This window comes from Trachypithecus francoisi, unplaced genomic scaffold, assembly GCF_009764315.1.
Source record: "Trachypithecus francoisi isolate TF-2019V2 unplaced genomic scaffold, Tfra_2.0 Lachesis_group12, whole genome shotgun sequence".
NCBI lineage: Eukaryota > Metazoa > Chordata > Mammalia > Primates > Cercopithecidae > Trachypithecus > Trachypithecus francoisi.
In genome coordinates, this window is record NW_022681457.1 from 80,639,644 (window position 1) to 80,654,701 (window position 15,058).

General features: G+C 45.0%; 1 protein-coding gene across 15 annotated transcripts in view; it reads right to left on the reverse strand.

The window, feature by feature from the left end:
* Positions 1–15,058, reverse strand: part of ST3GAL3 (ST3 beta-galactoside alpha-2,3-sialyltransferase 3) — a 239,593-nt gene that overhangs the window by 88,520 nt on the left and 136,015 nt on the right. For all 15 annotated transcript variants that reach the window (XR_004440891.1, XM_033226759.1, XM_033226764.1 and 12 more), the window contains one exon: positions 8,028–8,120. Coding sequence is in view for 14 of the 15 variants with exons in the window: in XM_033226759.1 (XP_033082650.1) it covers positions 8,028–8,120 (93 nt within the window). In the remaining variant the exon portion in view is untranslated. The remainder of the gene's footprint in view (positions 1–8,027; positions 8,121–15,058) is intronic.

Here is a 15,058-nt window from a genome sequence, read left to right on the forward strand (position 1 = left end):
GGGGTGGTCTTGGAATTCACAATTTATAGGTGGTTAGTGAGATGTATAAGTAACAACCTACTACTTGTGATTAGCATCTGAGGTGAGGTATAGTCCTGTTGAGCCGTCAACCTGTGGGATCTGACGCCATCTCCAGGTGGATAATGTCAGAACTGAATTGAATTATAGGACACACAGTAGGGTCTGCTGAAGAACTGCTTCATGTGTGAGGAAAAACTGTGACACATCTGGTGTCAGAAGTGTGTTCAGTGGTGCATGAGAATAGAGATAACTGTTTTTTCTTCAGACAGGCCTAGATTTTGCTGGTGAATTCTATCAAACACTTCATGAAAAATATTACCAACTGCACACAAAATTTGTAGGAAGATGAAGAAATATTTTCCCGCTTATTCTGAAGCCAGCATTACTATATTACCAAAACTAAAGACATCACAAGAAAACTACAGACAAGTATCTTTCATAACCAAAGACACAAAAATCCTTGAAAAATTTTAGCAAATTGAATACAGCAATGTGTAAAAACGACAATACACCAAGACTAAATGAAGTTTATCCTACAAATGAAAGATTGGTTCAACATTCACAATCAATCAATGAGAAAGAAATCAATGTAATTCATCATATTACTAGACTAAAAAAGAAAAGCCATATGATCTTCCCACAATATGCAGAAAAAGCATTTGACAAAATTCAACATCTATTCATGATAAACACTCTCAGGAAACTAGGAACAGAAGAGAACTTCCTCTACCTAAAAAAGGGTATCTATGAAAAACCTACAGCCAACACCATAATGGTAAAAGACTAGACGTTTTCCTCCTAAGACCGGGAACAGGCAAGGCTGTTCCCTCTCACCTCGCCTATTTAATACTGTACCGAAGAATCTAGCCAGCGCAGTAAAGCAAGAAAAAGGAAATGAGACATACAGATTTAAAAGGAAGAAATAAAACTGTCTTTAGTAACAGACGACAAGACTGTCCATGTATGAATGATACTGGCACAAAGTCATAAATCAACAGAATAGACTAGGGAGTACAGAAGGAGACCTACACATATACGTTCAACTGATTTTCGACAAGCATGCCAAGGTAATTCAAAGGAGAAAGCAGAGTCTTTAACAAATGGTTGTGGAACAACTGAACATCCACGTGCAAAAAGTGAACATAAACTCTTTTTTTTTTTTTTGAGAGGGAGTCTTGCTTTGTCTGGAGTGCAGTGACGCAATCTCGGCTCATTGCAACCTCCAGCTCATTAAACCTCCGGGTTAATGCAAATCTTCTGCCTCAGCCTCCCGAGTAGATGGGACTACAGGCGCCCGCCACCACGCCCGGTTAATTTTTGTATTTTTAGTAGAGATGGGTTTTCACCATGTTAGCCAGTATGGTCTCGATCTCCTGACCTCGTGATCTGCCTGCCTCGGCCTGCCAAAGTTTTGGGATTACAGGCGTGAGCCACTGTGCCCGGTAACTCTAATCTTTTATATACACAAAAATTAACTCAAAATTCTGAAATAAAACAAGAGAAAGCTTTTTGACCTTAGACTGGAGAAAGATATCTCAGATGCAATACTGAAAGCACAATCCATAAAAGAAAATGTAGAAAATTAGACTTTACCAAGATTAGAAATTTCTGCTCTGTGAAAGACATTGTAAAGAGAATGGTAAAAGGCAGTAAGGTATCTGCAAATCACATATCTGACAAAGGGCTTCTGTCCAGAAGTTTAAAAAACTCTTATAGTTCAATAAGGTAAACAACCAATTAAAAAACGGCAACAAGCCAGGCGCAGTGGTTCACACCTGTAATCCCAGCATTTTGGGAGGTTGAGGCAGGCGGATCACAAGGTCAGGAGAAAGGAGACCATCCGGATAACACGGTGAAACTCCGTCTCTACTAAAAATACAAAAAATCAGCCAGGTGTGATGGCGGGCGCCTGTAGTCCCAGCTACTTGGGAGGCTGAGGCAAGAGAACGGTGTGAACCTGGGAGGTGGAGCTTGCAGTGAACTGCGATCATGTTACTGCACTCCAGCCTGGGCAAGAGTGAGACTTCATCTCAAAAAAAAAAAAAAAAAAAAAAAAAAAGGCAACAGACTAGGACAGTTCTATAAAGATAAAAGAATGGAAAATAAACACATGAAAAGATATTTATCATTGCCAGTCATTAGTAAACTGCAAATTTAAAACCATAATTTTAGATATTGAGATATCACTACAGACCTACTAGAATGGCTAAAATCAAAAAGACTGATGGCAAGGATGTAGAGCAACTGGAACTGTCATTCACTGCTGGTGGGAAAGCAAACAGTACAATCACATTGGAAAACAGTTACCATGGGACCCAGCCATTCCATTCCTAGGTATTTACTCAAGAAAAAGGAACACATACATTCACACAAAAACCTGTACTAATGTTTATAGTAGCTTTATTTATAGTTACCAAGAACTGGAATTAACCCATATATATGTCTTTTGACCTCTGAGTAGGTAATCAGACTGTGTTAATCCATTTGATGGAATACTAATCAGCATAAAAAGAACAAACAACTGATGCACATAGCACATGTATGAATCACAAATGTGTTACACTGAGTTAAAGATGCAAACTCAAAAGGCTTCATGCTATATGATTCCATTGATATGACATTCTGGAAACACTACAGTGGTTGCCAGGGGCTGGGGGTAAGGGGAGAGGTTAACTACAAAGGAGCAAAAAGGACTATTTTAGGATTGCTGGAAATGTACTATTGATTGTAATGGTGGCTACACAAAGTATGTATTCATAAAAATTTACAGAACTACACTAAAAGGGAAATTTTGTTTGTAAATTAAACTTCAATAAACTTTAATTTGAAACAAAATTTATTTTATTTTATTTATTTTTTAGACGGGGTCTTACTCTGTTGCCCAGCCTAAAGTGCAGTGATGCGATCTCAGCTCACTGCAACCTCTGCCTCCCAGTTCAAGCAATTCTCCTACCTCAGACTCCCAAGTAACTGTGATTACAGGTGTGTGTCACCACACCCAGCTAATTTTTGTATTTTCAGTAGAGACGGGGTTTTGCCATGTTGACCAGGCTGGTCTCAAACTCCTGACCTCAAGTGATCCGCCTGTTTTGGCCTCCCAAAATGCTGGGATTACAGGTGTGAGCCACTGTACCAGGCCAATAATTTTAATTAACCTTCAATTAACCAACAATTTTAACCTTTAACCAATAATTTTAATTTAACCTTAATTTGAGTAAAATTATGATACAGTCATGCAATTGTATATTATGCATTCATTTTAAAAATGAAGTGGATCCATATATGCTGGTAATATAATAATCTCTAACCTATATTCTTAGGAGTAAAAAGGAAGGTACATGATATAGTTTGGATAATTGTCCTCACTCAAATCTCATATAGAAATGTAATCCCAGCACTTTGGGAGGCCGAGACGGGCGGATCACGAGGTCAGGAGATCGAGACCATCCTGGCTAACACGGTGAAACCCCGTCTCTACTAAAAATACAAAAACTAGCCGGGCGAGGTGGCAGGCGCCTGTAGTCCCAGCTACTCGGGAGGCTGAGGCAGGAGAATGGCGTAAACCCAGGAGGCGGAGCTTGCAGTGAGCTGAGATCCGGCCACTGCACTCCAGTCCGGGCGACAGAGCGAGACTCCGCCTCAAAAAAAAAAAAAAAGAAATGTAATCCCCAATGTTGGAGGTGGGGCCTGGTGGGATTGGATCATGGAGGCTGATTTCTCAAGAATGGTTTAGCACCGTTCCTGTGTGATAGTGAGTGAATTCTCACAATATCTGGTTGTTTAAAAGTGTGTGCTCTTGACTTGCTCTTGACATGCCTGCTCTCCATTTGCCTTCTGCCATGATTGTAAGCTTTCTGATGCCTCCCTAGAAGGTAAGCAGATGCCAGCACCATACTTCCTGTAAAGTCTGCAGAACTGTGAGCCAATTAAACCTCTTTCTTTATAATTTAGCCAGTCTCAGATATTTCGTTGTAGCAATGCAAGAATGGCCTAATACATAAAATTGGTACCAGGAGTAAGGTATTGTTAGAAAGATGCCTGAAAACGTGGAAATGACTTCGGAACCAGGTACTGGATAGAGGCTGGAAGAGTTTGGAGGGCTCACAAGAAGACAGGAAGATGAGGGCAAGTTTGGAACTTCTTAGAGACAGGTTAAATGGTTGTAACCAAAATGTTGATAGGGATATGGACAATGAAATCTAGGCCAACAAGGTCTCAGATTGAAATGAGGAACTCACTGGGAAATGCAGCAAAGGTCATAACATGTTATGCCTTAGCAAAGAGCTTGGTTGCACTGTGCCCTTTCCCAAGGGATCTGTGGAAGTTTGAACTTGAGAGTGATGATTGTGTATCTGGCAGAAGAAATTTCTAAGCAGCAAAGCATTCAAGATATGACTGGCTGCTCCTAACAGCTTACACTCAGATACGGGTGCAAGTAAATGACTTAAAGTTGGAATTTATATTGAAAAGGGAAGCAGAGCATAAAAATTGGGAAAATTTGCAGCCAAGTCACAGGGCAAAGAAAGAAAAAGCTTTTTCAGAAGAGGAATTCAAGCAGGCTGTGGAGTAACCATTTGCTAGAGACATTTGCATAACTAAAAAAGAACCAAGTGCTAATATCTAAGATAACAAGGAAAAAGCCTCAAAGGCATTTTAGAGATTTTTGGGGTAGCCCCTTCCATCATAGTTCCTGAGGACCAGGAGACAAAAACGGTTTCATGGGTCAGGCCCAGGGCCTGGCCCCTATGCAACCTCAGGACACTGCTCCCCACATCCTGGCCGCTCCAGCTTTAGCCATGTCTCAAAAAGGGCAAGGTACAGCTCAGGCTGCCACTTTGCAGAATGCAAGCTGCAAGCTTTGACAGCTTCCATGTGGCGTTAAGAGTGCACAGACGGCCGGGCGCGGTGGCTCAAGCCTGTAATCCCAGCACTTTGGGAGGCCGAGACGGGCGGATCACGAGGTCAGGAGATCGAGACCATCCTGGCTAACACGGTGAAACCCCGTCTCTACTAAAAATACAAAAAACTAGCCGGGCGAGGTGGCAGGTGCCTGTAGTCCCAGCTACTCGGGAGACTGAGGCAGGAGAATGGCGTCAACCCGGGAGGCGGAGCTTGCAGTGAGCTGAGATCCGGCCACTGCACTCCAGCCTGGGCGACAGAGCAAGACTGCGTCTCAAAAAAAAAAAAAAAAAAGAGTGCACAGACTGCAAGAATGGAGGATTCTTGGATGCTTCCACCTAGATTTCAGAGGATGTATGGAAAAGCCTGGCTGCCCAAGCAAAAGCCTGCTGCAGGAGTAGAGCCCTCACAGAGAACATCTACTAGGGCAGTGTGGAGGGGAAATGTGGGATTGGAGCCCTCACACAGGGTCCCCACTGAGAAACTGCCTTGTGGAGCTGTGAGAAGGGGGCCACATCCTCTAGTCCCCAGAATGGTAGATCCACCAGCAGTTTACACCCTGCACCTGAAAAAGCCTCAGGCGCTCAATGCCAGCCCATGAGAGCAGCCACAGGGACTGCACCCTGCAAAGCCATGGGGCAGAGCTGCCCAAGATCTTGGGGGCCCACTTCTTGCACCAGTGTGCCCTGAATGTGGGACATGGAGTCAAAGGAGATCATTTTGGAGCTTTAAGATTTAATGATTACTTTGATGGGTTTCAAACTTGCATGGGGTGTATTACCCCTTTCTTGGAATGGCTGATTACCCCTTTTTGGAATGGGAATGTTTACCCAATGCCTATACCCCCATTGTATCTCAGAAGTAAGCAACTTGTTTTGATTTTACAGTCTCATAGGTGAAAGGATTTCCAGATAAGAATTTAGATTTGGGACTTAGGACTTTAGAGTTAATGCTAGAATGAGTTAAGATTTTGCAGGCACCATTGAGAAGGGATGATTGTATGTTAACATGTGAGAAGGACATAAGATTTGTGGGGGCCAGGGACAGAATGATACAGTTTGAATATTTGTCCCTGCCCAAATCTTACATTGCAAAGTAATCCCCTGCCAGGCTCAGTGCTCAAACCTGTAATTCTAGCACTTTGGGAGGCCAAAGTGGGCGGATCGCTTGAGTCCAGGAGTTTGAGACCAGCCTGGGCAACAGGGCAAAACCCCACCTCTACCAGAAATATAAAAATTAGCTAGGTGTGGTTGCATGTGCCTGGAGTCCCAACTACTTGGGAGGCTGAGGTGGGCTAATTGCTTGAGCCCGGAGGTCAAGGCTGCAGCGAGCCAAGATTGCACCAGTGCACTCCAGCCTGGGCAACAGAGCAAGACCCTGTCTCAAAAAAAAAAAGAAAAAAAGGAAGGGAAAACAATGTAATCTCCAGTGGGACCTGGTGGTAGGTGACTGGATCATGGGAGTGGTTTCTCATTAATGACTTAGAACCATCCTCCTGGTTCTGTACTTGTGATAGTGAGTGAATTCTTGTGAGATATGGTTGTTTAAAAGTGTGTAGCACTTCTTCTCTTTCACTCACTTGCTCCTGCTTTTGCCATGTGACGTGCCTGCTCCTCTTTTGCTTTCTGGCATGATTTTAAGTTTCCCGGGGCCCTCCTAGAAATGAAGCAGATGCCAGCACCATACTTCCTGTAAAGCCTAATGAACCATAAGCCAATTAAACCTCTTTTCTTTACACTTTACCCAGTCTCAGATATTTTTTCATAGACATGCAAGAACGGCCTAATACACAGCACAGAATACTAAATACAGTATGTTCCCATTTATGGTAATATTGGCTGTCTCTGGAAGGGGCCTGGAGTGGCAGTATATATCCTTTTGTACTGTTTGAGGGTTTTTTTTGTTTTGTTTTGTTTTCCACATGCCTGTATTACTTTCAATTAGAAAAAGTAAAAGAAACCTATATACTGGTCAAGGAAAACTCACAGGTGTCTGGGCCAAGGGACTGGGTCGTATAGACTTGCAAAAACCTGTGTTAAGAATACAGAACACAAAGCCAGACACAGGGGCACTCAATAAATAGCTGGAGGAAGCAAAATATTTGGAATCAATTCAGAAGGCAGACCCTGGACAAAGAGATCTCTATCTGAGCACCGGATACTCAGTCAGCATAGCCCTTGCTTTACACAAGGAGCTAAGCTGAGCTGCTCACGTTCGAAAAGAAAGGGAGCATAAAAACCAAATATCCTGGAGTTACTTTGGGGCCAGCTGTTTCTCAGCATTCCTTTGCAAGCACATTGTGTGTCTTAACCTCAGCCTTCTAAGGGATGGGAGGCAAGTCCTTCCCCCAGTGAGCAGAGCCCACCCCTAGCACTCCTCTGGTGGTCCAAGTGCCCAGACAATCCTAGGCAGCCTTTCCTCCAGCCCCTCCAAATCAGAAGGAACAAAATGACTCTGATAGTTTCACTGCACTCCAAAGACAATCTCAGCACTTCAGCTCCTTTTCCACACCAAGGCTTCAGAAAAGAAAACCAAAAAGGAGGATGGATCGGTAAGCAAGAGCCCTTAGCAGCATTTGGTAAAAGGAACTCCCTAGGTTATGCACAGATTCTGTCAGGTGCCAAAGAAGCCAGCAGCTCCAGAATGCAAAATGGACAGAGAAGGAAAGTGCTAAAACTCAAGACAGCCTCAGAAATTTCTCTTTGTTCCCTGCTTTACTTGGATATGCCTCCCTGAAGCCAGCTAGTTGGTACCAGCTTCCAGAAAAGTTTGTTTGGCCACTGATACTAGGTCTAGGTGTTTCTGTGCTTGGCAGCCTTCTCTGGCTGCCTCTGGATACCTGGCTTGCATGGGGCAACCATGTAGGTTATCCTTCTGCAGAAACAGGCTGTGCCACAAGGTGCAAGCTCCAGAGACAGGATGGGAGTAAGGCAAAGCAAGGGCATGGAGTAGGACTGGAGTAGGAACCAACTTAAAGGCAGAGTCCTTTCCAGGAACCCATGGTTTCCAGAGCATAGGAGAACATGACTGGCTGTGAGAGGCAGAGTTTCTGGCTCTTGGACCCCAGACCAGGCTGTCTAGGCAGTGAAGGAAATAGAAGCACTTACCGGGGGAAAATGGCCGTCATCAAGGCTGAAGCATAGCCAGGCTTGCAAGCTCCCTCTGAAAAGTTTGCATACTTGGTGGCTAATTCAGCAGGCCTATGGGAAGAGAAAGAAAGTTACAGCTTGCCAGGTACTGAGCACTGAGTGGGTTATGAATTCATAAGGAGCTGTAGGTATTTGAATCTTGAGTGAAGCTTCAGTCCTATAATCAGCACTTCAGGCATTTTTTCACATTAAGGCTTTAAGGGTAAAAACAAAACAAATCCCCAAACCCTAAAGGAATAGATAGATAAATAAGTCAGGCCCCTGGATAGTATCTATAAAAGGAACTTACCTGGATTCTCACAGATTTCTTTTTAAGAGACAGGGTTTCATTGTGTTGCCCAGGCAGGTCTTGAACTCCTGAGTTCAAGCGATCCTCTCGCCTCGGCCTCCCAAAGTGTTGGGATTACAGGCATGGAGCCACCATGCCCAGCTCATACTCATAGATTCTTTGCAGGAAGCCTGATACCAAGGAAATGAGGAGCTCTATCAAGGCTCCAATACCCAGGGGAGTGGTGCTTGGAGTTCACAGGATAGAGATACTCAGGCTTTGATGGTCAGAGCCCCTGGCCTTTCCACCTTCCTTGTATGTTCCTACATGGCCAGCCTCATCTGCTTTTATTCTCTCCATTCATGCTATGATCCATCCAGTGGGAACCATTCCCCAATAGTGGGAACTGTCCCAAACAGTGACCGAATACAGACATGATAAATGTATGTAATTGGGGTTATTGACGTAACCATTAGACTTTTAGTTGAGGATGCTTTCTTAGTCTCTCTGCCTGGAATGTTATTCCTTGTCCTTCTTCATCTGGCCAATAACTACTGGTCCTTCATGATTAAGCTTAAATATCAGCTTCACTGGGAGTGATTCTCTGACCCTCGGATTGGGCTAAGTGCCTCCTCTGTGCTTGTACAGTCACTCCCCCTGTCCCTCACATCATATACTTACCCCTAGCACTTGCTATTCTGTATTGTAATTTTTGGTAGTATGTCTCCCTTGACACACTGTAAACTCCTAAGGTTAGAATCTGATTTAACCCTGCCTACCCTCTCCAGTGCCTTGTGCCTTGCATAAATGGGCACAGAGAAGACCCCTATAACTTTCTTAAGGAACAAAATGACCCTGACAGTCTCACTGCAGACAACACAATCTCAGGAACCCACAAGGCTGAGACTGCTGCATATTTTTCAGAGGACTTGTGTTCTAATCCTGGCTTGTTGCTGTGTGACCACAATCATGCCACCTCACATCTTTGGGTTTCAATGTCCTTATGCGTTCAATTTGGGTCTGGAGTCACTGCCCTGCCACCAAAATCTCTGCACCATTCAGTCCAGAGAAGATCACAACCAAAGAACAGGATAACAGTGAATGGGTTCAGTGGGCTGGAGGCCCTGCATGCTGGGGCACCTGAGTGAGCCCTGGCTGGCTGCCAGTTCTGAGTCCCCACCTCCTCCACCCCCACCCTTGGGCCTGCTGGCAACACTCTGGTGCCCAGCTGCTCTACTGTGATGGGGCCCTGTGGCGAGCCTACCCTCCAGGCTGCCTTCTGCAGGGTCTGGGTGGGTGGGTGTGGGGTGGTGGTACAAGAAATGATGATGCTACTGCCTACTGTCATGTCTGATTCACCATAGACCCCTCGGGCCTAGCCCAGAGCCTTACACAGAGTAACTGCTCACTGTACATAGACAAACTCATCTGATCAACGCACAATTTCTTTTAGAAACCTACCTTTTCAAGCATCCCCCACCAAGGAAATTCAAAGCCTGAAATGCAACCTGAAGGCTGAGTGACAAGCCAAGGAGTTGGGACTTTATGTGGTAGGCAAAAGAAAGCCAAAATTTTAACAAGAGCAAAACAATCTTTTCTTATGTAAACAACTGTATTTTTGAAATGAAATATAAACCTCGGTGCAATTATGGAACTGATTAGAAGCTTTTTGACTAGGCACAGTGACGAAAACGTTCTAGATGTTTTCAATCAGCTCTCTCAACAACTCTGTGAGTTGGTGCTATGAATTAATTTGCACACAAGGCCTAGAAAGATGAAGAGACTAATCCAAGATCATATAATGGTAGACACTGGATTAGAACCCAAAGTCTCTAACACCAGTGCAGGAACTCTTAACAGGGCACTGCCGCCAACACGGTCACAGAGGAAGGCACAGGACAGCACAGGAGTGGTCAACACAGTTGGAGACGGGGTGGAGAAGACAGTCCAGAAAGTCTCACAGACCTGTGGTCCGCGGCAGTGAGGCATTTTGAGTCTCTTCATGTCCTGTCTCCCAATCTCCCACCATCTGCTTGCCTGCCTCGTGCTGTGAGTTCCTGTGGTCTTTCTGAATTCTAGAAGGTTTCATAAACAGCAGAAAGATGGACAGCAGGTGCCCTTCTTAACACAGTGCAGTGCAGAAATAAATGCACAACGGACAAACCTTTGGCCACCTTTTTTCTCTCTAGTTTACCCCCTCAACTTTTGACAAGGTGCTTAAAGAAGAAGGGCTGTGGGACAGTCCAGGAAGCACAGGATCACGTCATCTACAATGGAGAGGGAGCTGGAGCCCAGCAGGCAAGGCAGGAGATACTGCTGCCTCCACAGCAGTGCAAGGCAGTTCAATATCAAGGATGATGGGCTCCAAATGAACCCCTCATTTAGAAAGTGACAGTAACTCCTAAAACATACAACTCTGGGTACAGTGGGTCATGTCAAGTTATTACCAAATTAAAATGCCTTAGAAATGGCCTCCTGACTATCCCAGTGAGAGAAGAATAGGGGGAGTGTTGGGGATTCTGAGTCATCCAGCAGGCTGGGACCTCTAGGGCAGTTAGCGGTCAAAACCACCAAGATTAACGGTCGCCAACTCCCTGGGGCCAGAATAGTTAGTCTCTCTAAGGCACTCACACTCCAAATGCCAGCAGGCCCCCACAGATGTCTGATCAAATCACTCAGCCCTTGTTCTTCTCCTACTCTGCAGCTGGCCTTTCATTTTGGGAGATTTAGCATTAAACCCAGTAAGAGCACCCATTGTCCTGCAAATGTGACTACCAAGCCCCTGGGGTGAAGAGTGTCACCACTGCACTCACAAGAGGAAATCCAGATGGACAGGCTGGAGTCCCAAAGAAGGAACCAGACGCTTCCACTCTCCTGCTTCACTCAGGAGGACCGAGTTTAAGGAATCAGGCCAAGCAATGGGTCATAAATGGGAAAAGCATCAGATCTGGAATCAGAAACTTTCACAGAGGACACTGACAAGCAACTGATGGAAAATCTGATTTTCAGCTTCCCCATGTGCAGTGGAAACCACGTAATTCCAAGAATCGCTCCAAGGGAGCACATTTGGAGGGGATGGCCATCCTCTGGGGCACCACACACGTGCTGTGAGACGTGTGGCTGCCATGACCGCCTGGCTCAGGTTCAGATCCAATCACAGGGAGAGTCAGCACCACATGATATCCAGTGGGAGGGTGCCCTGGCTGACGTGTGTTTGAAGGATCAGCATCTGGGAGGCGAGGAGTATCACTGCAGGAGGCTGAAAGAGCAGGAGAGTGTGATGCTGCGGTGAACCAAGTATCACAGGAAGAACGCAGAGACCAACTGCATCACACACTGTGCAGGTCCAGTAAGGTGTGGCCACAGGACTAACTGCTGGATTTGGCAACAGGGAGGTCACCACCAACCTCAACAATAGCCATTCCACTGGAATGTGGAGGTGAAACTCGTTTCACTGGGTTTAAGAAAAAACAGGAGGAGAGAACTGAAGTCATGAAACACAGACTATTTTTAGGAGTTCTGTTACAAAGGAACAAAGAAATGGGGCAATAGCTGGAGCGGGGAAGCAGGATAAATTGTTTTTTGAGGTTAGGAAATATTTTCCTAAGTTTAGAAGCTGGTTAGAATAAAAGAAAAACTCACGATGCAGTAGAGATAGGACAGTTGTAGGGAGAATGTTTCTTTTTGTTGTCTGTTTGTTTTCTGAGATGGAGTCTCACTCTGTCGCCCAGGCTGGAGTGCGGTGGCGCAATCTCAGCTCACTGCAACCTCTACCTCCCAGGTTCAAGGGATTCTCCTGGCTCAGCCTCCTGAGTAGCTGGGGTTACAGGTGCCTGCCACCACGCCTGGCTAATTTTTGTATTTTTTGTAGAGACAAGGTTTCACCATGTTGAATGTCTTTGAGAAGGCGGAGGGGGAAAGGATCTAGCACAAAAATGGAAGGGCTGGCCTTAGCTCTGCTCCCTTAGCCCACCTTGGCCAGGGATGCCTATTCTCTAAGCACCACTTCCCTTGCGAACTTTCCATGATGCTTCCCTTCCCAGGTAGAATAAACTCATCCCCCTGTGGACCTGAGCTACCTGGGACAGACCTTCATCTTCGCTTGCTCACTTATTCCCCTACTCTCCTACTGCCTTCCCCTTTCTGCCTCTCATTTCTACCTGCAACAAATATTTAGAGACAATGAAGACACTCTGCTTGGATTTTTATCCTGGCTCTTTTTTTTTTTTTTTTTTGAGGCGGAGTCTCGCTCTGTCGCCCAGACTGGAGTGCAGTGGCGCAATCTCGGCTCACTGCAAGCTCCGCCTCCCGGGTTTACGCCATTCTCCTGCCTCAGCCTCCCGAGTAGCTGGGACTACAGGCGCCCGCCACCTCGCCTGGCTAGTTTTTTGTATTTTTAGTAGAGACGGGGTTTCACCATGTTAGCCAGGATGGTCTCGATCTCCTGACCTCGTGATCCGCCCGTCTCGGCCTCCCAAAGTGCTGGGATTACAGGCTTGAGCCACCACGCCCGGCCTATCCTGGCTCTCTTAATAGCTGTGTGATTTGGGGCATGTCTTTTAAATTGTTTTGTGCCCCTAATTTCCACATCTTTAAAACTGGGATTACACTAGTACTTATTTTATAAAATTTTTTGTAACAGTTATGCTAAGAAAGAAGGGCTGGCACTGAGTATGGTGGCTGGCCCCTTGTTGGTGTTCAGTACATGCTAACTAACTGGCCTGGGATTAAGGATACAATGATGACTAGGACATAGTTAAGGCCTAGCATTACACTTCATTACACTGAAGAGTAATTGTCCATTTAAATATCTTTCTCTCATAGAATACGATCATTTAGCATAGCATGTATGGCACAGAGTATACAAGTACCCAATAAAATGCTGGACTGAAATCAGTTGGTTACCTTGCCTTGGAAGGTTAATCAACAGGAAGTGTAAGGGGGAAGTAGGGTGATGGCCAGAGAAACTGGGAAAGGGTCACTGATGGTTATTCCTGAGGACTCTACAGATCAGTGATGGACATAGTGTAACCAACAGTCTAGTTTCTAGAATCATCACAGAGAGGACCGGACTCAGATCAGCCCCTACCATGCCCGCTCCCTCAATTCATGTGCTAATTTAGTTTAAAGCACTCGTTATGAGAAAAGAAGACCATGTATGCAGTACTTAGCACACTGCCTAACAACCCAGCGGCTTAATCAAAGCCAGTGTGACCATGCTAGGGGGACATGCATGCAGATAAGCCTCTCCGCACAGAGCTTGCTCCATCCACAGAGGAGGGAATTCTTCAATTCCATCTTCTGCCTTCCTCATGAGGATGCCTTTCTCCAAGTACTTGAGAGTTGTTTCTGGGATAATGACATGATGAGGGAAATGGCAGAAGCAGCTTTGCCTAGCTTGAGTAATCCTATTCTGTCATTAAATATTTTCACTTTAATTTTTTTTTTTTTTTGAAATAGCCTTTACTGCCATAGATCCTCTCAAGCCCCAAGATGGAAATGCTTCTCCTTAAGGACAACTTCTATCTCCTCTGACTGTCGCCTGTCTGACCTATTACTCCAGGTCTGCTGGGTCTTTTTGCATTGTCACCAGTTTCTTCATCTACCCACATATGGGCTGTGCCAATCCATTCTACCCCTGAGATCACTGACTCTTTGCTCTTTGTGACCTCCAATGTAGACTCGGGTTTCTCTACAGCTTTTGCCCCATGTACAGCCATCTGTGATAAATGCTGAAGCACTGTCAAATGTCTTCTATCACTTTAAGAAAAAAGGGACTGCTTGATCTGAGTCATCTGAAACTTGCATTTCTCAGTTCCGGAGGCCCTGCCTTTCTGCTCTTGCTGCTAGGCACTGCAATACCTTTTCATCAAACCAGGCCACATTCCTATTTGATCAGTGATTCTCAAGCTGACATTACTCCAGGTTACATTTGTCTTCAGGGCCTTGTAATTTACTTCATCTTAGCTGGAGGGATGCTCCCCACTAAGTTCTCCAAGTGCTTCAACAGACAATTCTCACGGAAGCACTCCACCAGAGATCTGCTGTGACTCTCCAATTCAATTTTGCTTCCACACTTCATTTCCTTAAAAATAAAAACACATCCTCTTTCTGGGTGGTAGTGAAAAACACAAGGGAAGTAACATTCACTGAGCACAAACCAGGTACCAGACAGGGGATCTAATGATCTAATTTAGCTTTACAATAATCCTCTAAAAAGTAGTACCTCCCTTACACCCAGGCATGTGGGGCTGAAGGAGTCCAGGAGAAGCCATGGTTGGAAGATGCACTGTTCTGTTTATACTACAAAATGTCAAATGATACATTTAACATGACCAGAAAACATTACCGTTCACATTTTCCCTGCACTCTCTGACACTGGTGTGTGTGGTCATCACCAACAAAGCAGTCCCATCTTTGAGAGAGTCACTGGAAGACAGTACTCTCGGGCCTCAGGAAGGATAGTGCAGCCTCATGAAATGATGTATCCAGCATGAGCTGAACTGTACTGGAGAACTGAAGGAAGAAGATCACCGTTTCCACAAAACAGTTTCCAAAAAGCCATGGCATTGAGTACTAATAATACAGATACTTGTTTTTTGTGGCAGGAGATATGAAACTTTCCAGCAATGATATATTTGACAATAGAAAACGCAAAGAGATGGTTCCTGAACCTGAGTAGAAAAAGGTGGTGGTGTCTGGGTACCCAAAAGAATTTTCA